The 27,452-nt window shown below is 45.2% G+C and overlaps 1 protein-coding gene and 1 long non-coding RNA gene across 2 annotated transcripts; one reads left to right on the top strand and one right to left on the bottom strand.

Annotated features, from left to right (window-relative positions):
* The first annotated feature begins 2 nt into the window (after positions 1-2).
* Positions 3-2,608, top strand: LOC144615862 (uncharacterized). Its single transcript, XR_013554488.2, has 2 exons — positions 3-225; positions 2,426-2,608. It is a non-coding gene; the product is annotated as an uncharacterized LOC144615862 (long non-coding RNA).
* Positions 2,609-3,042: 434 nt separating this feature from the next.
* RNF114 (ring finger protein 114) lies at positions 3,043-19,301 on the bottom strand. The gene is made up of 6 exons (XM_060619972.3): positions 19,122-19,301; positions 12,949-13,099; positions 10,230-10,336; positions 9,744-9,858; positions 6,130-6,237; positions 3,043-4,901 (listed from the first exon to the last, which is right to left on the bottom strand). The coding sequence occupies exons 1-6, from the start codon at positions 19,259-19,261 to the stop codon at positions 4,836-4,838; spliced, it is 687 nt and encodes a 228-aa protein (XP_060475955.1). The 5' UTR covers positions 19,262-19,301; the 3' UTR covers positions 3,043-4,835.
* Positions 19,302-27,452: the final 8,151 nt, after the last annotated feature.

Raw genomic sequence — 27,452 nt, 5'->3', positions numbered from 1 at the left:
GACGTGTAGCACCTTCCCTAAGGTGCTGGGGGGTGAAGGACCCAGCACGAGGTGTGGTAGTAAGAGGGCAGAGGAAGAGCTCACTCAGTTTGGGCCATGCAGAACCAAAGATGCTTTCGAGTCATTCTGCAGACAGCTCTTAGAAGAAGCTGGCTCTGTGGGCCTGGAGCTCCAGAGAGCTGTCTGGTCGAGAACCACGGGTCTGGGCTCATCAGCACATGGACGGTAACGAAAGCCAAGAGAAGTGTGGTCAGTGGGGGGAGTCTGCCTGGGGAGAGGACATGGGGTGAGTCTAGGGCAGAGGCTGAAGAATTCTAACAGCTAAAGGAAGGGAACCAGGAGATGGCAGCTGCCAAGGAAATGGAAAAGGAATATGGTAAAGAAAGAGGAAAAGAAACCAGGATGGTGTTGCAGCAGCAGCAAGTTTCTAAGAGGAGGGCCGGGTCAAGAGCACGAAACAGGCTAAAGATGAAGTGGAGGGGACTAAGAGAGACTGACCTATCTGCTGGAGTCAGTGACGTGCCTTGTCCTGTCTGGTCTTTGGGGGAGGGCAGGGTTCAAAGCACAGGTTGGAGGAGCTGAGTATAATTGGGAAAGAAGAGAAACTGAAGCAGTGGGGGAGGACAACCAGCTCAAGGTGTCTGGGTATGAACTTGGAGGAGAGGTAGGGGCCAGTAGGTAGATGGTGGGAGAAACCCAATCACGTTCAGATGCTATTTAGGAAGAGAGCCAACAGCAGGCGACACCCAACGCACTCGAGTGGGAGGGAGAAGGCCCAGGTGGAGAAAGGAGAAAAGGTCTAGGTGATACCGTGAGCCCGTGGACTTCTGGCTTCTGGTTTCTTCACAAAGTAGGAATGTTTACTATTTATTAAATGGCTACCATTTATTAATCCCTTACCATGAACACTTACCAGTCTGTAATTATACATTTGATTATATGTGAATCCCCAGTGCCTGGCACAGTGCTGGCACATGGTAGGTGTTCAGTCAATACTGTGTAATGCCTGAATATGAAGACATCATCCATTTCCCCAATAAGGAAATTTTAAAAAGTTTTTTGGCCAAACTGAACATGACAGCTTTCACCATTGCAGATGAAATACTCAAATGCCTGCCGATTCTCACTTACTTACATACCTAAATCAAAAGTAAAAATATTTTGTCTAGTCGTAAGAAGTCAGAAGGATCTTCTTTGAACCTAGACCAGGTCTTGTCACTCGAACCTCCAATGCTCCCATCTCACCCAGAGAAAAGCCCCAGATCTGCCCCCCTCCGGCAGCCGCCTGTTGACGCACTCCCATGACTGCCCCCTCACTGCCCTGCCCCAGTGTAACACACAGGCTCCCGTTAGGGCCTCTGAACATTCCCTCCAGGAACGCTCTTCCCTACCTGGTCAGCAGGTTTGTCCCTTGTTTCATTCAGGTCTCGGTTCAAATGCCATTTTCTTGATCTGTCTGGGATGACAAAGGCCTTCAAGGACTGCCGCCGTGTGTAGGGTTAGACCTTGTGATTTCCTGATGTGTAACCGGAGTCCAGGACTTAACTGCTTTAGCCAAAGGTGGGGGTATAAAGGCAGGGTAAGAAGACTCATGGATTGCTGGTACTGTCCGTAGCAAGAGGGAATGATAAAGAGGGAGGGGCGTGGAGGGAGGAAGCTGGAGATGCTGAACTCAGTTTGGGCCGTATTCAATTTAAGGTTCCCATGGGATTGGGATCGGAACGGACAAGGCCAGGGAGAGAAGTCCAGGAGCTGAGTGCCCACAATGCAGCAGGCGTCCTGCCAGGGTTTTGTGTACATTGCTCCTTGAATCCCAAGAACTTTAAGATGCAGCTATTCCTGGAAATGTACGACTAGATAAAAGCAACACTTCTAGGGGCGCCTGGGTGGCTCAGTCGGTTGAGCATCCGACTTCGGCTCAGGTCACGATCTCACAGTTCGTGAGTTTGAGCCCCACGTCGGGCTCTGTGCTGACAGCTCAGAGCCTGGAGCCTGCTTCCGATTCTGTGTCTCCCTCTCTCTCCGCCCCTCCCCTGCTCATGCTCTGTCTCAAAAACTAAAACATTAAAAAAAAAAATTTTTTTTTTAAATAAAAAAAAGCAACACTTCTACATTTAAATATATGTAATTAAAAATAAGTAGACATTTGAATAGTTCATTTGCAGTGATAAACGCTCTTATAGTCAATTTGGCCAAAAAACTTTAAAAATTTCCTTACTGGAAAAATGAATGACTTCCTTACATTCAGGCATATATGTTATTTACTAGGCATCTTTTATGTGTCAGCACTGTGCTAGGCACATATTAACTGTATAATTATAAATTGATAAGGGATTAGTAATTGGCAGCTAGTTAATAAATAGCAAGTATCTCCTACTTTATAAAGAAACTAGAAGCCAGAAACATCACTCCTATTTTATTGCAGGGAAACATTTAAAAAGGGAAAATATTTGCCAGATGTCCCACAGCCAGTGGCAGCGTGCAGAACTTAAACATGCCATGACCTCAGATCTTAATGCACAAAACCCGTTACTACAACATCTCGGGGATGCTAAGTCATTGGAATGGAGCTGAAGCCACGTGTCTAAATAAAGCCTTATTTCATGGAGCACGATCACTTCTTGCCTCACCAGAATTCCCAGCTGTGACAAGTCGGGGTTGTGTTCATTTCCAAGAGAGGACAAGCTCAGTGAGGCCCCACTATTAAAGCGTCAGAACAAAGATCAGAGCCAGATGGGACTTGTGACAAACAAGAATGTCTCCTTAGAAAGAGCAACAATCTTCTAGAGTCTCCTCAGGCCCAAACCTCAGCAAAAGGTGGTTAATGAGGGACACCTGGGTAGCTCAGTCCTCAATGTCTGACTCTTGATTTCGGCTCAGGTCACGATCTCGCAGTTCATAGGGTCGAGCCCTGTGTCAGACTCTGTGCTGACAGCAGGGCCTGCTTGGGAATTTTCTCTCTCCCTCTCTCGAAATAAACGTTTGAAATTTAAAAAAAAAAAAAAAAAGTGGTTAATGAAAACAGGCATTACAGCTTGCCAATCAGATAAATTATGAAATTTATTTATATTTCACCTTTTAAAAGCCAGAACATAACAAATTTCACTTTCTGGAAAGTCATCTTATTAGAAATACATGAAGTGCACTTAATACAAGGAAATCAGTTTCTTGGTACCATTAGTGAGATGGACACTCTCATCCGTTCCCTCAAATGAAGGCTTTGTCAAATTTCCCTCCAGATTCAGACCTCTCAAGTCAGGGAGGGCTAAGTGAACTTTTTCCCGAAATCACAGCGAAGGCGCTGACCTTAACATTTGGGCCCTCCAAAGCAACATCACATTAGAAGAGATTATTTTGCCTAGCAAAGGGCCCTGTCTTTGCTGGTCACTAGGCGTCTGCAGCCCCCACCGGCAGGCAGGGAGAGGCCCACAACAGCGGTGCTCACAGGCCCCAAAGCTCCCTGTCACTTACAACCTCAGCCACTGACCAGAAAAACTTTCCATGTTCAGAGTAGAGAGGTCTGACACGAAAAAATGAACCTAAACCCACGTCTTTTGGTTATGTTCCTACAGATTAGACTGACACCGCTCTCAGCCTTGTATTTATTAATATTCGCAAAACATGGTGAACTTCAAGTTTCTTGAGCTAGTTTCCGGCAGTTTCCATTAACAAGTGCTCACAAGAGCTGTGTTTGCCTTTTTAACAGTGCGTCTTGTCAAAAGGAGACAGCAGGCTGTGAGACTAGATTTCCTATGACCTCTGCTTTACAAGGCAGGTTTCACACACTGATTTACAGATGGAAATCCGTTTCATAAGGAAACCATTTATGATAAAAAAAAGCAATACTCAGATACTCAGTTTAATCTAAGTTACCAAATAAAAGATAAAATAACTATAGTATCTACTGGAGCCCCCAAACCTCTTCCTTCTTACTCATGTGAGGACTCCTTTTCGTGCCTCAAGGACAAGAATGTAAGCAGGTTCCCAAACAGAGAGGCAAACATGAAGCAGTCCTTTGAAAATACCATGTTAGTTTGAAAATCGGAACCAAAAAGCTACGGCCCTCGCACTGCTCTTAGCTGACCCTCCCCACTTATGGATAAATGGAGTTTAACTTTCCTAACCTAGAAACACTTATTGTCACTAAAAAGATGTGGTTACACCTTATCCTAAAAAGGCACCATGCAGGCATTTAAGACTGAACCAGTTAGCTCTAAGGGTGTGCAGGAGCGGTAGGAAAATAGAACTAATCAAAACTTCCAGCATCAGATCATGCTAAACCCAGAACATTCACCCCAACGGGCCTTTTGAAATGCTTCCCAGGAGGTACACTCCAGCTTCCGGCAGCTGCTGCTAAGGACCAACTAACAGAACCTCCGCAGCACAGAAGGAGCCCCCCCGCCGACGGGACACACTTTTGCCAGAGCTCACACACCTCACCTCAGGGACAAGGAGAGGAGGGAGGTGCTGGTCTCGTTTGTGCTATTCGTGACCCAGAACAGGTCCTGGCTGGCTCAGAGGACCTGAGAGATGCACACTAAAGGGGAGGAACCAGAGTGAAACAAGGGTAGGTGGAGAATCTGGATTCTCTTCCAGAAGAGGAAGCGGAAACTCCAGGGAGCAGCTGAGGGCAATCAGAGACCAGACACATGACAGAGTTAACAGTAGGGGAGACCCCAAAGGAAGGGACGGCTCTGACCTGGGGACCTTTTCCCTGTCAGAAGTGACCACAGCTCACTTCCAGGTCTGTTGTACATTGAAGGTGTAGGAGTCACATGTTTCACGCCCAACACACAACGGACGCTCTGGAGCACGAGCCGGACAGTAGAGACCGCTCACTGATCGATGATGGAGCGCTGCAACACCTGATTCATCATGTCCTCTTCATCAACATCGTAATCCTAAGGGCGAAACACAGACCCTTGGTCTCGGCACCCGTCACAGCCGCAAAGACTCTCGTTCAGTGGGGGAAGCGGGGCGGCCCAGTGACAGGCTCCGGAGACGCCTGGCCCAGCACGGATCCCAGCTTGTTTCTGGTGCCAGCCACGGAGCTCTGGGCCAACTGCTCGACCTCTCTGGGCCTCTGCCGCCTCCTCCTGAGGAGGAGAACACTGATGGCTCCCTTGGACGGGGACTATGAGGACCACAGGGCACCTGTGCGCGGGGCCTGGCACAGACCGAGTGCTCACATGGGAGGACTTTCACTGCAGTGAAACTGGACTTTTCATTCAACGAGGCCAAATTACCTACTTGATCACAACTCGGGAATTTCATCTGTCTTCAGGGCACTAACAAAAAGGACAGTTATTGGGAAGTCTGAATCTCAGACACTCTCTTAGACTGAGAATACACATTCTTAGGACAACTTAGGAAAGAGTCATGCTTTCCTTCTTGGATCCTGAAACACAGCCTGTTCTAAAATCCTCACAGCATACATATATATATATATACAAACAAACAAACAAATGTTCTACTTCAAGGGTTTGGCCAAATTTATCTATTGCTAGAATGCTAACACAACAGTGGGTCCCTTCAAACCCACTCAGCACTGGGGAAAGGACACAAACCGGATGACTACTTTTGGCAAGTGGATGTGTTTTGTTTGACCTAAGACGCTCTAAAGAACATGTGACACTTCATGTGGAATTCCGCCTTTCCAGCTTCTTGGGGTTGGGACAGGCGGAGAAAACTGGCAATGCCGTGCCTGTGTCTCTACACACCACTCTCAGCGGGAGCTGATGGCAGCATGACATGTGTCAGGTGCCGTCTGGCTTGCAAATCCTCAGGGAGACCATTTCCATTACCTGCCCGGTCCCCATGGGCATCTGAGCTTCAGGATCCCAAGCCAGGTGCTGGAACGGGTAGAAACTACACATACCAAAAGAAAGTGGGAAAAACTTCTGGAAGAAAACCCAGGAGCAATCTTACATCACGTCTCACTGCAGACACAACAAAGGCTCCGACCACCGAGTGGGCTCACGAACACAGACCACACAGCTGCTGTTCCAGGGAGCCCATCACATCAATGACAAAACTCAACAAGGGGACCCACAGCTTTCCAGGAAAGAGAAGGGATGTTGTTGTGCTGTTACCCCAGGGGAGAGATGAGGCCCCGGGCTCCAGACTCACCACAAAAGTGTCGTACGAAAACTGGTGCCGGCGCTGGATGTGCTCTATGAAGTTGGCGCTGCGGTAGTTGGGGTCTCCCCAAGGCATCGAGGCACATATCGGACAAACCTTTCAACAAAAAAGCACGGTCTTAGGCACCTGACCTTTGACCTAACATTAGCCCTCCGTGGCCCGTATCTGGCCTTTCTTCCAGGGCAGCTTTCCTGACACATCAGTTTAGGGCCTGGCCACTCCTTCATAGGTACGTTCGTATCCCAGAAAACACGGTCAGTCTCCCACTCAGGTCAAATGACACGTGAGAGTGCCTAACGGCTTTGGCCATGATCCTACCCTTTCCTGATCCCCTACTGTGGTCAGGACAATGTGTTAGCCCAGTAGGGGCCTAGACTATGGCCTTCTGACCCAGCACACAAAATGATCCAAAAGCACAAAGAAAAACAAGCAAATGACAGATGAACAATAACCTGAGGAAGTAAAACACAACCTTCTGTGCTATTTTTACAAAGTAAATGCTGAGACGAGAGGGCTGAGGTTGAAAAGCCCTCATGTAAGAAGTCGATTTGGGAATTATGGGGACCACATCAAAATAAAAAGCTTCTGCACAGAGAAGGAAACAATCAGCAAAACTAAAAGGCAGCCAACAGAATGGGAGAAGATATCTGGAAACATATCAGATAAAGGGTTCGTACCCAAAATCTATAAAGAACTTATCAAATTCAACACCCAAAAACCAAATAATCCAGTAAAGAAATGGGCAAAAGACATGAATAGATATTTCTCCAAAGACATCCAGATGGCCAACAGACACATGAAAAAATGCCCAACATCACTCATCAGGGAGATACCACCTCACACACTTGCCAGAATGGCCAACATTAACAACGCAGGCAACAACAGATGTTGGCGAGGATGCGGAGAGAGAGGATCTCTTTTGCACTGCTGGTGGGAATGCAAGCTGGTGCAGCCGCTCTGGAAAACAGTATGGAGGTTCCTCAAAAAATTACAAATAGAACTACCCTATGATCCAGCAATTGCACTACTAGGCGTTTATCCAAGGGATACAGGTGTGCTGTTTCAAAGGGACACACGCACCTCGATGTTTACAGCAGCACTATCAACAACAGCCAAAGTATGGAAAGAGCCCAAATGTCCATTGATGGATGAATGGATAAAGATGTGGTATATACACACACACACACACACACACACACACACACACACACACACACACAAATGGAGTATTACTCGACAATCAAAAAGAATGAAATCTTGCTATTTGCAGCTACATGGATGGAAATGGAGGGTACTATGCTATGTGAAATTAGAGAAAGACAAATATATGACCTCACTCATATGAGGAATTTAAGATACTAAACAGATGAACACAAAGGAAGGGAAGCAAAAATAATATAACAGGGAGGGGGACAAAACATAAGAGACTCTTAAATATAGAGAACAGAGGGTTGCTGGAGGGGTTAGGAGAGATGGGCTAAATGGGTAAGGGGCATTAAGGAATCTACTCCTGAAATCACTGTAGCACTATATGCTAACTTGGATATAAATTAAATAAATTAAAAAATAAAATAAAAACAAAAATGAAATAAAATAAAATAATAAAGAAGTCAGTTTGGGCGTTGAAGACTGGGAGGTATTTGGAAAGACACAACATGAAAGGGTGCTCCACAAGACTGGCAATGGCACAGAGGAAAGGCCAGGAGTCAGCAATACAGGCATTCCAGGCGATCAGCTGGCTAGAACGGAAAATTCAGAGATGGACAGAGAGGAGCTGGGACAGGGAGAAGCAGGCCTCAGTGGTCAGCTTAGAGATGGAACTCCACCAGTAATAAGGAAGGTATCGTAACAAAAGGGATTAGCAAAAGACGAATCTGAAATGGTGGAAGATTCCTGGTGGAAGGAGCTGGGCAGGCAGCTGTGGATATGGGGCTAGATCACGGGTCAGGTCAGGAGACTGAGGAGGAGGTCACTTCCAAAGGGAAGGGCTGAAACATCCACAGTTACGAAGGAGTTCTGCAAAGGGAGAAGGGATAGAACAGAGGGCCAATGGAGGAAGGAAGAGGGGCTTCAACAGAGACAAAATAACCACAGGAATGTCAGAAAGCCAAAGGAGGGGAAAAAAGAGAAAATTAGGTTGTAGTACCAGAAACCGCAATGTTGGGGATAGAACTTATTTGAAAGGAAAAAGAGGAAAGGGTAATACTACTGAAAAGGACCACATTCAAACATTTAAAAAAAAAAAAAACAACAACAAAAAAACCCTACGTACCAGTCTGTGATACCTAAAGGAGTGATAAACACTTTCCTAGTAATTTTTTTTTAATGTTTATTTATGAGAGACAGATCATGAGTGGGAGAGGGGCTGAGAGAGAGGAAGATACAGAATCCGAAGCAGGCTCCAGGCTCTGAGCTGTCAGCCCAGAACCCGACATGGGGCTCAAACCCACAGACTGTGACATCATGACCTGAGCTGAAGCCAGATGCTTAACCGACTAAGCCACTCAGGTGCACCGTAATTTCATATACATTCCCTTTCCCCACAACTATAAAGATACTACTCTCAAAAGGAAAATGACAGCTTTACACAGAAGACACCTGGTGGACACGAAGCGATCCAAGTGAACGTTACCAACAAAGGGGCCAACCGGTATCACATGACCCCTGAAGCGGCATCTGGAGGACATATCGCTTATGGAACGTCCCTGCTTCTAATGATGAAAAAACACACAAACCGAAATCCAAGGACCTCTTACAAAACAACTGGCCTGTCCTCTTTAAAAATGTTAAGGTCGGGGCGCCTGGGTGGCTCAGTCGGTTGGGCGTCCGACTTCAGCTCAGGTCACGATCTCGCGGTCTGTGAGTTCGAGCCCCGCGTTGGGCTCTGGGCTGACGGCTCAGAGCCTGGAGCCTGCTTCTGATTCTGTGTCTCCCTCTCTCTCTGCCCCTCCCCTGTTCATGCTCTGTCTCTCTCTGTCTCAAAATTAATAAACGTTAAAAAAAAAAAATTTTTTTAAATGTTAAGGTCATGGAAGGCAAAGAAAGACCTAGCACCAGAGACATGACAATTACGTGTAACACACAGATCAAGGACTTGGGGGCAGGAGGATATTGCTATGAAGGACATAACAATGGTTAAAATTCAAGGGCAGTCCACTTTTTTTTTTTTTTTTTAAAGTAATCTCTAGGCCCAACGTGGGGCTCCAACTCATGACCCCGACATCAAGAGTTGCATACTCCGCCAAGTGAGCTGGCCAGGCACCCCTACAATTGTTAAAATTTAAACATGAATTTTATATTAGATATCAGATTATGTCAAAGTTACATCTCCTGAGCGCGACAAACACAAAAAACGTGATTTTCGAAGAAAATGCTCTTGTTCTTAGGAGGTATATGCTGAAGTGTGTAGGACAAAAGGTCATGGTATCTGTAACTTATTATTGAATGGCTAGCAAAATGTAGAGTATCACGCAGAGTATCATTAAGCATATACTGTAAAATGTTACCAATCTGTGAATCTAGGTGAAGGGTACACAGGAGTTCGCTGCACTACTCCTGTTCATTTTTCTGTTTAATTTTTTTCCATAAAAAGCTCCTCTTACCACAGATTTGGTGTCCGTGCTATGGGACAGCTTGCAGTGTTCCACTAGCCCTTCCTGATCAAAGTTCTTCTCGGGACAGTACGGGCAAGGGAAGGTGTAACGGTTTGGGACGTTCCTGGAAGATGAAAGGCAGAACAGAAGAAATCTCTTTGTGAGTACCCTTCCACACTTCCATCTCCATACCTCCAACAGGGAGCAGAGTTCAAAGTGTTATGACGGGGATTCTGACAATTACCTCAGAAGCACATCAACTGTTTCAAACATAACTTCATAGCAGAGCTAACATTTGAAGTGAACATCGGAGTCCTCCACACCCCACCCCAAAACGAAAACGGACAGATAATAGTGGTACATCCGTAGCCAGCATACATCTGAATGATAACTACACATCCACTTCCCCAAACTCCTACAACTAAACCCTGAAACATGCAAAGTGTCCACTGTCTTCATAGCAGAAGAGGACCTGCACCTGAGGGAGTCATTCACCTTGGTTGAAGGGAGGCATCCTTGGTGGTGGCCTTCACACCTTCCATGATGTAATTCTGGTATTTGGAACAGGTAGCCACGTGGGCCCGGATCTTGGATAGGAAGAACTTAGGAAGAATGACAGCCCACAAGTTAGTCAGACCTTGGACCAGGTCCCACATAGTCCCGAAGCAAGGGCCAGGTGAAAACCAGACCTGTACCACCCTGCAAACAATCTCACCAGGCTCCCAGCTATGCTGACAGGGCTAAAACCACGTTTGTGGCAGGGGCTCTGTTAATACCAAAGCTGATGTCTTACTTGACCAATCCAGGATGTCTGCTTCCACTCGAAAATCACTCTCCTAGAGGTTTTTGTATTCAAGGTATGCTCTCTGCTCAGACACACTCCAAACCCAGGGAAGGTTTAAAAGTTTTACACATAGCATTTAAACTAGCCTCTTCACAGCAAGCCAAGAACCACATTCTATTATGTGCAGCAGCAAAAAGTAATCATTTAAGTATAAGAGATAAACACCAGTAATTCTAGTTAAGGTACAGAATTCCAGACTGTGGTAAATAATCTTTAAAAAAACAAAAACAAAAAGCAGAAATCCAGAAATCTGAATTCTATTTCTCCTACAGAATCTAGCCTTTACGAGTTGAAAAGAGAAAACCTAGAGGAGAGCGCTTCATTGCAGGTGTTCTAAAAAGAAAGAAAAAGTATAAGGAATGAAGAAAAAGGGGAGGTAAAGGGAAGATAAACATTTTCTGAGGCAGAATACACGTAGAGATATGATACAATACAAACATTAATCTTTAAAATGGAGAATATCAAAAGTATACAGAAAAAGAAAAATCCATCACGCATAAAGTAACGGGTAACTTCATTTCAATATCCTGAGTTCCAAAATTAAAGGAAGGCACAAGAAAAAAAGAAAGTTTCAATATTTGAGCTCTGGTTTACCATAATGCTTCTTTCTGTCTTACCTCCAGCTAAAGAACTTGACTTCGAGCTGCCAACCAAAGAGCTCCCAATTAAAAGGGATGGCAAATATCCCTATTCAGAACAGTAGCCACTGTGTACCCTTAGTGCTAAATCAATCTGAAAGGAAGGAGATGGTAACGTATATCCATTCTATGGCCATCCACACTAATGTGTTAAAGTAATGAAACTGACACGTTAGACTAGTAAGTCATTAAGTGAAAGTTTTTTTTCAAAAATGAGAAAAAGCTCTAGAATTATATACTGTGATCCTATTTTGTAAAATTCTGACAACTTTATTTGGTAAAAACCTTAGAGGGGCGCCTGGGTGGCTCAGTCGGTTAAGCGTCCGACTGCAGCTCAGGTCACGATCTCGCGGTCCGTGAGTTCGAGCCCCGCGCCGGGCTCTGGGCTGACGGCTCAGAGCCTGGAGCCTGTTTCAGATTCTGTGTCTCCCTCTTTCTCTGCCCCTCCCCTGTTCATGCTCTGTCTCTCTCTGTCTCAAAAATAAATAAAACGTCAAAAAAAAAAAAAAATTTAAGAAAAAAAAAAACCTTAGATCTGCGTTTGTCAAAGGGCAAAAAATGTTTTGCAGCCTTCTAAACTGAATCACTTGTAAAGAGGTCATCTCTGGGGGCACCTGGGTGGCTCAGTTGGTTAAGCATATGACTCTTGATTTTGGTTCAGGTCACGATCTCACAGTTTGTGGGATTGAGCCCTGTGCTGAGCCCTATGCTGGGCTCTGTGCTGACAGCATGGAGCTTGCTTGGGATTCTGTCTCTCTGCCTCTGCCCCTGCCCCTGCCCCCGCCCCCACCCCCATTCACTCACACCCCCTCTCAAAATAAATACATTAAAAAAATAAAAAGGTAATCTCTAGAGTAGGAAACAAGCCTACATTATTTTATACTTTTGTATGATCTGAAATTAAGAAAATCATAATGATTTTAAAACCTGTAAGGCTGTGTGCATCTCTTGGAAAATAAGAATAACATTTCTCCTTTATTACAGATGTTAAATACACTGGATTCTAACAAGATTATACAACAGAATGGGTGCACTTCAAATGTTTGGTATTGCTATTATAATCAAATAATTTCATACTGACCTTTATGTCGTGATTCCTATCAAGTGCTAAAAAGTTCAAATATTAAGTTTTATATCTATATTGACACAGATGACAAAATTTTCCCTCAAACTCGTTACAGCAGATAACTTTTTTGAGATGACCTCATCTTATGTTAAAACAATTAAGAAACAAAGGCTCCTGGATGGCTCAGTTAGTTAAGCATCCAAATCCTGATCTCATGGTTCAGGAGACAGAGCCCTGCGTCAGGTTATGCGCTGACAGTGTGGAGCCTGTTGGGGTTTTCTCTGACCCTTCCCAGCTTGCAAACGCGTGTGTGTGCTCCTTCCTTCAAAATAAATACATATTTAAAAAGAAATAAATAGCATTGTCATTATGATCTAAAGTTACGCATAATTTTGGAAAAGCGCGTCTTTTAAAGGAACAAAATGGGATAACATTTTAGTTTCCAAAGCTACGATGTATAATATACTAAACCAACTCTTTAAAAAGCAAATCAAAACCAATAAAGGTACTAAAATCAAACAGCACAGCCACGGCTGCAGATAACTAGCATGCACACGTGCTGTTAGTCACCTAGTCATGCTCTAACTTGAGAAACACGTGGCAACAGCTCTGTGTTTTACCCCCTCATCGCAGAAGGACACCGACTTCCGTTTTACTTCCACATACATTTTTACGGCAGCCATGGCAAGAAGTCTCTGTGCTCTCGATCTGCCGCTCGAGCTCCGCGGCTCGGACGCCAGGTGCCAGAGCGCTGCGACACACCCCACAGACAGGCTTCTTCGGCTTCAGACATTCCTGCAGGCATGCAGAGCAAAAGCTAGAACAAGACACACAGAGAACCTGCGTCATGCATCGTGGAGACAAGACAACAAAAATGGATAAACTTTTAAAAAGACGTCAATGAGTAATGGGTTAAAAACACGTTGCTCCCTAACTCCTGATTCAACGTTTTTTATTTTTATTTTTGGGACAGAGAGAGACAGAGCATGAACGGGGGAGGGACAGAGAGAGAGGGAGACACAGAATCGGAAACAGGCTCCAGGCTCCGAGCCATCAGCCCAGAGCCTGACGCGGGGCTCGAACTCACGGACCGCGAGATCGTGACCTGGCTGAAGTCGGACGCTTAACCGACTGCGCCACCCAGGCGCCCCCTTAACTCCTGATTCAAATGCGGAGTCCTCCCAGGCCAGAAAAGCAGGGGGTGGAGGTCCTGCAAAGCACACACGGGTCCGTCCACCAACAGAAACAAATGCGAAACAAAACGCCAACTATCATGGGACACGGTGAGAGGGGTCATGGCACAGTCTTCAAACCTCAGCACCTGCCACTGAGGGACCTGGGGGAGTTTTCCTGAACCTCGGTTTTTCCTCCGTGAAATGGAGACGGCAGCAGCTACCTCTGGGATTACTGGAATGGGATATGGATAGCAGACCCTTCTTGGTACGCTGTCAAGCACGTGTGAAATGCACCACAAACAGGAGGAGCTACCATTCGAGGTGAATATAAAGCACCGTGAGGACACAGAGAGAAGACCAACTAGTTGTGACCCAAGGAGGTCAGGGCTGGTAAGACTTCAAAGGCAGCATTCATGAAACAGCCTCAGAAGAAAGAGCTCCACTGGCAGAAGGGAAGAATACTCTAGGCCCTTAGACTTAAAAAATTCAGGATGCACCTAAGGAAATAAAAGTCTAACACTTTTCCTCAGAAACAGTAGGAACCCAGATGTTTAAAGGTATCAATCAACAAGGCCAAATCCAAGTTTTAGAAAATAGCTGAGGTTATCACGGACAATAGAGTTCTTGGTTTTTAATTTTTTTTTTTTAAGGTGAGGAAAGACAGGAGCCTTGAAGTAGAACCAAACAGATAGCTAAGGCAAGGAATTCTGAGGGCCTGAGGCAACAGTGAATTAACTGAAGAAATGATTCAGAGGGGGAGTCAGCAGTACTCCGTAGCTTACTGAGTTTGGAGAAGGAAAGTCAAAGATGGCCAAGTTTCTATCCTGAAACTAAGCAGGTAATAATGCTGAGATAAGAATGAACGGACACACAGAAAGAATGGACACTAAGACATGAAAATAGCCCAGCTACATGCCCAACCTGAGACACTTAAGGCAGGATAATAAAATCTGTTAGGAAGAATTCAACACGTATCATCAAAGGTAACCGGTGCATCTCACAAATTTTTACCGTCTCTAAGGACTTTCTTCCTCTTTGTCATTAAGCTAGGTGTTAACACTGCCACACGAAACAGACCAGGCTGGAAGAAGGTGAGGGGGCCTAGCGATTCATCACTGAGAGTAAAGCAGAGAAGGAAACAAAATCCCAGTCTTGATTTTTTTTTTTTAATGTTTATTTATTTTTGAGAGAGCAAGAGGGAGCGAGCAGGGAAGGGGCAGAGAAAGAGGGAGATACAGAATATGAAGCAGGCTCCAGGCTCCGAGCTGTCAGCACAGAGCCCGACGACGCGGGGCTCAAACTCACAGACGGTGATATCATGACCTGAGCTGGAGTCCGATGCTTAAGTGACTGAGCCACCCAGGCACCCTGATGTTTATATTCCAAAGTGGAGAAAAACACAAATGTTAATTTCCAATACAGATGAAGTATACGAAGGGAATAAAACAAGGCAAAGAGATCAGCCGACATAGATCATACAGAGCTTCTTTAAAGAGGTAGTAATATTTGAGTGGCACCTGGGCGGCTCAGTCAGTTGAGTGACTGACTCTTGATTTGGCTCAGATCACGATCCCTGGGTTGTGGGAACAAGCCCTGAGTCAGGCTCCGTGCTGAATGTGAGGCCTGCTTTGGATTCTCTTTCTCTGGCCCTCTGCCCCTGAGCTGAGACCCAAAACTATGAGGACACAGCCACACAGACCTGGACACAAAGAGGTACACGCAGAGATGATATACCAAGTGCAAAGGCGTTTCCAAAAAGCAGGAAGGGAGGCTTTGGGACCATGATGGGTAGACCACTGAGAGAGGGTGAGTGATTAGGTTGGAGAGGTAGACAGGGTCTTGTGGCCATCACTTCTTGTACCTCTTCTCAAAGGCAGATCACCAGAGTAACCCAAGAGAACTGAGGGTCCCAGAGAAACGAAGCCTAGATGGCAGGTAGAAGCAGCTTCAAGCCTTCCTCCAAGCACACACCAGGATACACAGCTCATTAACCAAATATGCACAAGCCACTTTGTGCCAGAGACATGCCCAACATGCAAGTTTGTTTTTTTTTTTTTTTTTTAACGTAATGTATTGTCAAACTGGCTAACATACAGTGTGTAAAGTGTGCTCTTGGTTTTGGGGGTAGATTCTCGTGGTTCATCACTTACATACAACACCCAGTACTCATCCCATCAAGTCCCCTCCTCAATGCCCATCACCCGTTTTCCCCTCTCCCCGCCCATCAACCCTCAGTTTGTTCTCTGTATTTAAGAGTCTCTTATGGTTTGCTTCCCTGTCTTTTTTTCCCATTCCCTTCCCCCATGGTCTTCTGTTAAGTTTCTCAAGTTCCACATATGAGTGAAAACATATGCCTTTCTCTGGCTTATTTTACTTAGCGTAACACCTTCCAGTTCCATCCATGTTGTTGCAAATGGCATGATTCCATGCTTTCTCATTGCCAAGTAGTATTCCATTGTATATATAAACCACATCTTCTTTATCCACTCATCAGTTAACGGATATTTAAGCTCTTTCCATAATCTGGCTATTGTTGAAAGCACTGCTGTAAACATTGGGGTACATGTGCCCCTATGAATCAACACTCCTGTATCCTTTGGATAAATCCCTAGTAGTGCTATTGCTGGGTCGTAGGGTAGTTCAATTTTTTGAAGAATCTCCACACTGTTTTCCAGAGTGGCTGCACCAGTTTGCATTCCCACCAACAGTGCAAGAGGGTTCCTGTTTCTTCACATCTTCCCCAGCATCTGTTGTTTCCTGAGTTGTTAATTTTAGCCACTCTGACAGGTGTGAGGTGGTATCTCAGTGTGGTTTTGATTTGTATTTCCCTGATGAGGAGTGACGTTGAGCATCTTTTCATGTGTCTGTTGGCCATCTGGATGTCTTCTTTGGAAAAGCGTCTATTCATGTCTTCTGCCCATTTCTTCACTGGATTATTTGTTTTTTCGGGTGTTAAGTTTGGTAAATTCTTTATAGGTTTTTATACTCTCTATCCGATGTCATTTGCAAATATCATCTCCCATTGTTGTTTGCCTTTTAGTTTTGTTGACCATTTCCTTTGCAAGCCTGGTTTTAAATGGTTCCTGTATCATGGGCTGGCTTTCCGTTTCCCTTTTTTATTTATGGGCCTTGATCTAGTCCAGTCTTCTCGGTGCTCCACCCTTTCTGTTACAGCGGTACGTACAAAGTCCCTTCTCCAGCTATATGCCACTGAATTGCAGAGACACAGTCATTTAGGGCTTGAAATAAAGTTTTATAAAAACTCAATGCCCCATCCAGCCAGAGCTACAAAGATGCTGGTTTCCAAGCAGAGACGTTAGCAAATATCTGCCACTTCTTGCTGAGCAAAAAGCACTTGGCTAGAGCTAAGGGAGACTCCGCTCCCCTCACAGGGGTGCATCTATCTGTCTTCAATCAGCACTGAGTTGACGAACACCTGGAACTAGCGTGGTGAGTATAGAAAAGAGCCAAGGTTTGAAACCCAGTACTTCCCCCTTGACCTCTGACCTGGGGAAGGTTCACGTGGCTCAATAAAACCTCGAATTTTGCGGCTCTTCAGTTGCTAAATTGCACTAGATCAAGCCTCTTTATAAACGTTAATGGTAAATGAAATCCAGTGAGGCGCGCCTGAGTGGCCTAGTCGATTAACTGAGAGTTAAGAGCTGGCAAGGTCAATCTTGCCTCAGGTCATGATCTCTTAAGATCGAGCCCTGAGACTGGCTCTTTACTGACAGCACAGAGCCTGCCGGCGATTCTGTCTCTCCCTCTCTCTGCCCCTCCCCTGCTCAGTCTGTCTCTATCAAAAATAAATAAGAAAAAAAAAAAAGTAAAGAAAAGACATCCAACGAATTGGTCCAAAATTCGGTAAAGGTAGAAAGGAGGGCTGATCCAAGGAAAAGAGGATTCAATGAGAACACTATCTAGCCTCCACCGTAACTCACATGAGTTTGCTTCCACTGCCAATCTCTCGGTTCACCCACCCATTACCCAATCGCTCCCCTACTCATCCCCACCACTTTGATCCCTGTACTATCCTCCCACCGCACAATGAATTTTCACAATACTTTGAACACTTGTTAGTCTCACCTACCATCAATTCACTAGACTGTAAACTGAGGGCACTATCGCCTTGTTTCTTACTACGCCCCAAGAATCTGGCACCTAGTGAGCACACAAATACTTTAGTTGGCTGAATGGAAGATTGGAAGATGGATGCTCAGACACACGTTAGGCACTGGGGACACGGAGAGGGGCAATACCGATATGGTCACTGCCCTCAGGACCTCGAAGTTCTGCTCGATGTAAGGACGAAGGAAGCCCCAGGAGTGAAGCAGAGTAGTTTAAGGAGGGATGGTGATAAGGGAGGTGGCTTAGGATGTGCAGTAGTTGGCAGGGGAGATGCAGATGGGGTGTGAAGAGTTCCAGGCTAACTCAACTGCAAGTGGGAACAGCCCAAAGCCAGGAAGAGCTTAGAGGACTTGAAGAAGCAAACCGCAGTCAGTGTGGCTGGAGAGCCCTTGCCAGGTGCCAATCATTCTCTGGGCTGGCAAGGAGACACCTGCAGTTCATCTGGGAAGGGTCGGACAATGGTGAGCCTGCCCCCTGCCAGCCTCGATGCCCTCACCTGCAAAATGGCTGCCAACCCTCTTCCTCTGCAGGACTGCAGCACGAATGAGAATACCTGTGCAGCCCAGCAGGCGCCTATCGTGCCTACTCCCCAGCAAAGGTGTCCTAAAAACAATACCAAGGTGATACCCATGATAAGCACTGCGGGAGACCACCGAGGAAATGCCAACTCCCAGCGGCGAGAAGTGGCCGCATTTTCTACAGTTGTTTCAGCTTAGGTGTGTGTGTGTGTCTGATGTAGCAAGGCTTAGGTTCAAATCCCGCGAACCTCAAGGCGCCTACCCCAGCCCAGGGTCTGTACTATCATTTTCAGACACATTGCCTTCAGTCGTCCTAACCAGCGTATGAGCAACACGCAGGCCACGGAAGCTTAATCTCAAACAAAACGCAGCAAACCTCGCACACAAGTAGGAACGCCAACAATCGCTACCCGCCAACTCCCAACCCCTTTCACAGTTAAAGGCAGACTGGTGAGATCTATTATCAAGACTTCCCTTTTGTTCTTTTAGTCTAGTTCAGCGTTTTTCCAGTTTCGGTGCACATTCGAATTACTTGGCAGAACTGGAGACATGACGCCATACGTGCCTTACTTTAGGAGCGATGCACAGGCTAGTCAATAGAAACTGCGGCTAAGGGCCGACTTTTTTTTTTTTTTTTTTTTTTAAGTAAACTCTGACCACGTCGAGATCCAGAGTCGCACTCTCTACCGATGGAGCCAGCCAGGCGCCCCACCTACGGCCGCGGCCGATTTGAGACCCTCCCTAATCCCCAGCAGGGTGCCACTCCACTATCGGCGATGAGGAGCCTGACAGGCCGCCTGGAACAGCGTAGGCGCTCAACAGACGGCGGGATACTTGGAAGCGAGCAGGGCGGAGAAGCACGCCCCGCCAACTTCCACAGACCTTCAGGAACCCCGGAGGGCCCCGCGAAGAGCCGCCTGTGGACCGGTCCTTGAGCTTCCGCCCCGGAACCCTCCCAGCCCGGGTCTCGCCCCTCCCTACCAGACTCCCCCCGACCAGGCCCAGGCTTGCCGCTTACACGTGACCACAGGGCACCTGCACCGGCTTCTCGTACACTTCTAAGCACACAGGACACGTGAAGCGGCCCAGGGGGTCGGCCTCCGCGGCGGGCCCAGCCAGCTGCGCACCACCCTCACGGTCCTGCTGTTGCGCCGCCATCTTGCTGCCGCGCAGAGCGGCGCAACGGCGGCCGAGAAGGAGGAGCCCGAGGGGGCGGGGCGGAGGTAGTAGGCTGGCGCGCGCTGGGGGCGGGGCTCGCGGCCCACGGGGGAGGGACGGGGTGAAACGCGGTGCGGTCCGGGGCACTTGGGGCGTGGCTTATGGGAAGGGCGCGAGGCTGGGGAGGGGCCAGAGGATGGGCCACTCCTCCTGGCCCTCGGACCGGAGGCTGGGAGGGAGGGTGAGAGGAGGGAAATCTGGAAAATGTGGAAGTCCCATCCAGAGACCGGAAGGATTGGAACAGGCCTTGTGTCACTGCAGGTGTTTCCTCGATTTAAAGCATGACTGTCATCACTATTACTTAATATTTTACCCCAAATCGAGTTGCCTTTTCTTTAAACTTAGGCAAATTTTACTTTTATTTTTTAGGCAAATTTTGAAGGGAGACCACTCCTGAGCTACAAACAGAAAAATCTTGTTTTTTTAAGTTTATGTGTTTATTTTGAGAGAAAAGGGGAGAGAGAGAGTGCATGTGAGGGAGGGGCAGAGAGAGAGGGAGAGAGAAGAACCCTAAGCAGGCTCCACACTGCCTGCACAGAGCCCAACACAGGGTTTGTTCTCACGAACCGTGAGATGATGACCTGAGCCGAAATCCCACTGAGCCACCCAGGTGCCCCAAAATCTGCCTTATTTCTTTTTTTTTTTAATTTTTTACGAGTGTTGACAGTTTATTTTTTTATTTTATTTATTTATTTTTTTAAATTTACATCCAAATTAGTATAGCATTGGTGGTATAGTGGTGAGCACAGCTGCCTTCCAAATTAGTTAGTATACAGTGCAACAATGATTTCAGGAGTAGATTCCTTAGTGCCTCTTCCCCATTTAGACCATCCCCCCTCCCACAACCCCTCCAGTAACCCTGTGTTTGTTCTCCATATTTATGAGTTTCTTCTGTTTTGTCCCCCTCCCTGTTTTTAGATTATTTTTGTTTCCCTTCCCTTATGTTCATCTGTTTCGTCTCTTAAAGTCCTCATATGAGTGAAGTCATATGATGTTTGTCTTTCTCTGACTAATTTCACTTAGCATAACACCCTCTAGTTCCATCCACATAGTTGCAAATGGCAAGATTTCATTCTTTTGGGTTGCTGAGTAATATTCCATTGTATATATATACCACATCTTTATCCATTCATCCATCGATGGACATTTGGGCTCTTTCCATACTTTGGCTATTGTTGATCGTGCTGCTATAAACATGGGGGTGCATGTGTCCCTTCGAAACAGCACACCTGTATCCCTAGGATAAATGCCTAGTAGTGCAATTGCTGGGTCGTAGGGTAGTTCTATTTTTAGTTTTTTGAAGAGACTCCATACTGTTTTCCAGAGTGGCTGCACCAGCTTACATTCCAAAAAACAATCTGCCTTATTTCTAAGAGCACCTTAAAAGTACAGTGGAAACAAGACAGAATCATTAATTCACGCTGACGCTGAGAAGGGAAAGTAGCCATGACCAGAGGCATTGAAGACAGGCCACGGCCACCCTGAACTGGCCCAGTGAAAGCAGAAATGGGAGGCTCAGCTCTTTCGGGAAGTCACCGTTTTTCAATGTTGTGTACACACACTTCCTGGCCCTGGTGATGGGGCCCAACTCCTGCTCTGTGTAGACAGGGAAGCTGAGGCTTCCTGAGGTAGTTGAGACCTGAATCTCACAAGAAGGCGGCAGACCTGCAGCCCAGATGTTTTGAATTCCAACTTTCTCCACTTTCTACTGCACCAAATTGGCTCTTGTGGCCAGCCCATTTACCAAAAGATACATCTTGTTAAAAGGCAGGCTCCGCTAACAATTCTAACCAGGTTTTCTTAACCAGGATAATCATTGATCAATGACACTTCCACTCTGAAAGGCCACAGAGGCCTCACAGTCTGTAGACTACACAGGACAAATAAATCCTGTTTGTTAACCAGGTTAATTGAATGCAAGAGGATTATTTTTAGCGATCCATGTGAGCATCTTTTCACCAATAAATAACTTGGCACGTATATGCAGCAGCCCAAGGGGGACCATGTTGACACTTTACTGTTTCTTTTTCCTGTTCCTATGGCAGGCATCCATGCATCTGATCTCTTTCCAGCCAAATATGCCTTGTCTCCCCTCCAGGGATGGGGTTGCCTCGGCAGAGGCAGAGACGTGCTGTAGGTATTTACAAGACTTTCTGTTAGCCTTGTAGCTGCCGCCAGACCCTGGCAGGGGAGCCCCAGACCTGGGCTTCAGTTTGACCGCCTCCAGTTTGGCCTCTTGAGATGAACTTACCACGAGCTTATACACGTGGTCACAGAGACAAAAGGACAGGATTGAAATATTAATAGTGGACTTTTTTTGTGCTTATCATTCTAGGCATTTTACATAAATCCTCATTGCAGCCTATGACTTAGGTTCCACTATCCCCATTTTACAGCTATGCAAATTGAAGCAGAAAGAAATGAAATTACCTTTTAACACAAATGGAAAATGGTACTCAGGATTTGAACACATGCAGTCTGGCTTCGGGACCTGTGCACTTAAGAGTATCAGTCACCTGGAAGGCTCCTTAAACCACCAATTGCTGAAGCCAACCTTGAGAGTTCCGGATGCAGCAGGCCAGTGGAGGTAGGGCCAAGGATTTACAACAGTTTTCCAGGTGAGGCCTGCTGCTGCTGGACTAGGGGCCATGCTTTGAGAACCGCTAGCCTACACTATCCTCCCCTCCCCCCATCAGTGCTGAGACTAGCTTGAATGTGCTACATCACTTCCTGTTTTTCCTAAGCATCCCCAGTGAGAATTTCTTCCCTATCCCTTCTCAGCTTGCAAATGCGTTGCCAGTTCTCACCTCCACACTCATACTCGCTGTTTTTCAAACCACAATCAGCCTAATAATGTGTGTTAAATCAACGAACCTTCCCTTCTTAATGTCCTCAAGGAAACCATTTCCCACAACAGTCTCTTCCTCTCCTGGAGCCTTTGTCAGCGTCTCTCAGGCTGCCCACATCATCTAAGATCTTCTGTGAGCCTCGAGTGGGGGTGTCGGTCCTACTCTTAAGACTTCACAGACTTGATTTTTTTTTTTTTTTTAATTCATTTATTTTAAGAGAGACACACACACACAGAGGGAATCCCAAGCAGGCTCTGCACTGTTAGTTCAGGGCCCAATGCGGGGCTCAGACTCACAAACTGTGAGATCATGACCTGAGCCAAAATCAAGAGTCAGATATTTAACCCACTTGAGCCACTCAGGTGCTCCTTGGCAGGCTCGATTTTTGCCACCAACGTAGACTCATTCATTCAGGCAACAAAGAGTCCCTGAGGGTCTCTTGTGTGCCAGGCCTTCTGCAAGGTTCAGGGAAGAAATATGGGGTCTCTAATGGGCAGTGAGGTAGGTGGGTGGAGGCAGATCCTTTAAAAAGTTATTCAGCTAAATAATGATCCTAAGGAAATCTGCAAGGAGATCTGTCTTCTGTAGCGTGAGGTGAACCAGTCATGCCGTGCCCATGCTCCTCACCCACAGAAACTGTGAGATAATCTACATGTGTTGTTTAAGCCACTAAGTTTGTGGTCATTTGTTATGCAGTGATGGACAATATAATCTCCTTTGTGGGCCATTTCCCTATAATTATTTAAGTTACAAGAGCACATACCCTTTGATTTATGTCTTCTATTTTCAGGACTTTATCCTATAGACCTGAACCATCCAATATCTATGGTTATTTAAATGTAAATAAATTAGGGGCTCCTGGGTGACTCAGTGGGTTAAGCGTCCAACTTTGGCTCAGGTCACGATCTCACGGTTCATGGGTTTGAGCCCTGCGTCGGGCTCTGTGCTGACAGCTCAGAGCCTGGATGGAGCCTGCTTCAGATCCTGTGTCTCCCTCTCTCTCCGTCCCTCCCCTGCTTGTGTTCTGTTTCTCTCTCTCTCAAAAACAAATAAACATCAAAACTTTTTTTTAATTTAAATAAATTAAAAACAAAACTAAAGATTCATTTCCTCTGTCTCACAAGTCATATTTCTAGAGCTCAATAGCCACCTATAGCTAGTGGCTATGTATTGGATACAGCAGATATGGAACATCTCCATCACCACAGAAAGTTCTGTGGGCAGTGCTGCTATAGACGCACCCCCACATGTGGCACACAAGCAATTTTGAGCTTTACATACTTTAAAGCTATTTAAGGCCTAACTCTTAGAACCCCACCAAATTTTTGGACACCTTGTAAATTCCGGATACGAATCCTTTACCAGATATATGTATTGCAAATATTTTTTCTCAGTCTGTGGCTTGCCTATTTATATTCTTAACTGCGTCTTTTTTACATATATGTCACATTGTAAAACTTATTATGGAGAATTTTAAACATATATAAAAGTAAATTGGAATGATAAATTTACATGTACCTATTGCCCAGCTTTATTAATTATCAACTTATGACAAGTTTTATTTGTTCTATACCCTCCTCAGTTCCTCCCTTCACCCACCACCTGCATTATTTTGAAGCAAATTTAATTGTCTTTTGATGAGCAGAAAATTCTAATTTCAATAAGGTCTTTTCCCCCCGCTTTTGTTGTTAAGGCTTTGTGTCCTAAAAAAAATCCTTATCTGCCCAAAGATAGTCTCCAACATGTTCATTTAGAAGTTTTGTGGGTTTAGCCTTTATATTTAGATCTATGATCTGTCTCAAATTAATTTTTGTATGTGGTGTGACGGGTGGATCCAACATTAGCTTTTCTCGATGGCTATCCAGTTGTTCCAACACCATTTATGGAAAAGTCCACTCTGTGACCCCAATTTTCCCTAAAGAAAAAATTTAAGTAAAATTCACAAATTTTTACCCAAAAGATATATAAACATATGTCCATTAAAAGATTTGTACGAGAGGGGCGCCTGGGTGGCTCAGTTGGTTAAGCGTCCGACTTCGGCTCAGGTCATGATCTCACAGTTCATGAGTTCGAGCCCCACATCAGGCTCTGTGCTGACAGCTCAGAGCCTGGAGCCTGCTTCACATTCTGTGACTCCCTCTCTCTCTGCCCCTTCCCTGCTCGTGCTGTGTCTCTCTCTGTCTCATAAATAAGTAAACATTAAAAAAAATTAAAAAAAAAGATTTGTACGAGAATGCTCATAGTAGCTTGTAAGAGAATGTTCAAATAGATCTAACCTGGAAATACCCCAAAAGTAAATCAACACGTGAATGGGTAAAGTTGTGGCATCTTCATACAATAGAATACCAGTCAGTAATAAAATGGAACAAACTATTAACATGTCATACTTATAATGTGGATGAGTCCCCCAAACAGTATGCTGAGAGTAGCCAGACCCCAATGATTATACTTACATGACATTCCAGATTAAACTAATCATGGTGAAAGAAATAAGAACAGTGATTGTCTCTGCGTGTGGACTTAACTGGAAAGGACGTGAAGGAACTTTCTGGGGTTTTGGAAATGTTTTATATTTTATTTTATTTATTTATTTATTTATTTTCAATTATTATTGGTTTTTTTTTTTTTTTTTATGTTTATTTTTGCAAGAGACAGAGTGCAAGCAGGGGAGGGGCACAGAGAGAGAGGGAGACACAGAATCCAAAGCAGGCTCCAGACTCCGAGTGGTCAGCACAGAGCCTGCCGTGGGGCTGGAGTTCACGAACTGTGAGATCATGACCTGAGCCAAAGTCGGCTGCTTAACTGACGGAGCCACCCAGGCGCCCTGGAAATGTTCTATATTTTAAAAGAAATGGTGAGTGCATTTGTCAAAACTCAGTGAATTATAACTTGTTAAGATCTGTGCAATTATAACTCAAAATAAAAATTAAAAGACAAAAAACTTAATGCATGTAAAGAATTTACTACAAAGGCTAGCAAATATTAACATTTAATGAGAATTATCTCCTAGTATCAAAAATTTTAAGTTATATACTTCTAAGTAAGAAAAAAAGAAACATGTCTTTTCAGATGATATTTGCACTTGCCAGCATAATTACATTTAAAGTAACATAGCTGGGTGCCTGGGTGGCTCAGTCGGTTGGGTTGCTGACTCTTGATTTCATCTTAGGTCATGATCTCATAGTTGGGTTGGTGAGATCAAGCCCTGCATCCGGCTCTGTGCCGACAGTGTGGAGCCTGCTTGGGATTCTCTCTCTACCTCTTTCTGCCCCTCCACTGCTTGCACATGAGCATGTGTGCTTTCTCTCTTTCTCTCTCTCTCAAAATAAATAAACATTTTGAAAAAATTAAATACATCTGGGTTCACGTTTTTGTGATACGGCCAACTGAGAGTATGTTCTTCAGTTTATTTTGATACTTGCTTTTCTCAACCTTTTTTTTTTTTTTTATTTTAACTTGGAGGAAAGGTACAAGAATAATACAATGGTATACACCCTTCCTTCACCCACATTCCTGGATGTTCCTATTTTGCTGTGTTTGTTTTATATTACTATATATATTTATTTATATATATTTGTATATATTTATGTTTGCTGCAAGGAAGCAGCAAAGTCCAATCTAGGCATTCTGGTTCCAGAGTCCAGGCTTGTAGAGGGGCTAAGAGAGACTGAGTGGCTTGTCCAACTCATGGGGCTACTAAATGCAGCACCAGGGACTTGAACCCGGGTCCACTGGCCGCAGAGTCATTTCTATTCCATTGCGCCATATTTCTAGGGGCCTTATGTGCTGATTTCTTATCTACCAAGCACCAAACACCTGGTCTGGAGAGCAAGGGCTGTAACCACCATCCTTCCTGCTCACAGGCTTTCAGTGGTTCCCCGGTGCTCACAGGGGCAAACCCAGACACTTGGCCTGACATTTGAGGTCCTCAGAGACTGGGCTGCCCTTCTATCAACGCATTCTCGGCTTGCCTCGTGCATTCATCTCTCTAACTAGATGAACTAACTTGTTGCTTCTCATCCACCCTTAGTGCAGGGGTCAGACCTGGCACCCAGGGCCACACGTAGCCCAGGGGCATGTTCCTCCGACAAACACAGCATTTCATGTTTTTATGTTTAGTATTAGCACGGGATCATGGTTTCTTCCCCTCCCTCCGAAGTATTATAATTCATCAGTATCATTACTTATTTTGATGTTCAGATTGTCCCAGATTTGGACAATAGGAACCTAGTCTTATTAATATTCTCTTTCTGGTAAGGAGACTATACATTCCTTGAGGCAGGGGCTGTGTCCATCTTGTTCGTGGTCATGCCCCTGAAATCTTAATATCAAACCCGGCATTCAATGAAAATTTCCGTCAGAAGCAAATACTGTTGGGACGCCTGGCTGGCTCAGTCAGTAGAGCCTGGGACTCTTGAGCTCAGAGTCATGAGTTCGAGCCCCATTTTGGATGTGGAGCCTTGCTTAAAAAACAAACACACGGGGGCGCCTGGGTGGCGCAGTCGGTTAAGCGTCCGACTTCAGCCAGGTCACGATCTCGCGGTCCGTGAGTTCGAGCCCCGCGTCAGGCTCTGGGCTGATGGCTCGGAGCCTGGAGCCTGTTTCCGATTCTGTGTCTCCCTCTCTCTCTGCCCCTCCCCCGTTCATGCTCTGTCTCTCTCTGTCCCAAAAATGAATAAAAAAACGTTGGAAAAAAACAACAACAACAAAAAAAAAACAAACACACGAATACTGTTGAACCTTCTATTTTGTGTGGGGTAGTATATGTATGGGGGATAGTGTTGATATAATTGTGAGAAAAACAGGTATAGTTATGACCTCATGGAGCTTACTTTTTTGGGGGGGGGAGATATTAATAAAAATCATGTAATATGTATTTGTAGAATGATTTAAAAAACAAATGATCGATATTTGCATTATTGTCTCCTGTTGACTTTATACATATACACATACCTTTAGAACGTATATAATATTGGTTGATGTTTTGTATTCCATTTCCGGGGGATGTCTTTCTTTTTTCATTCCACAAAATGTACTGCAGAGTAAGGTAGGTTTACATTATCTTTTTTAAGCGATACATAGTATTCATTAGGATGGATACTTCATTTCCCTATTGATGGACACGTAGAATGTTTTTGGTTTTTGCTTTTGCAATACAAACAAGGATGCAACAGGTCTGTGTACTTATGCTTGCTTCTCTGGTAGATTCCAATAAATCAAATTGCTGTGTCATAGGGTTGCTTTCCTTTTTCCTTTTTTGTTCTAAACACATCTGTATCATT

This window comes from Panthera onca, chromosome A3, assembly GCF_046562875.1.
Source record: "Panthera onca isolate mPanOnc1 chromosome A3, mPanOnc1 haplotype 2, whole genome shotgun sequence".
In the NCBI taxonomy this organism is placed as follows: Eukaryota; Metazoa; Chordata; class Mammalia; order Carnivora; family Felidae; genus Panthera; species Panthera onca.
This window is presented reverse-complemented; position numbering and strand designations above follow the sequence as displayed.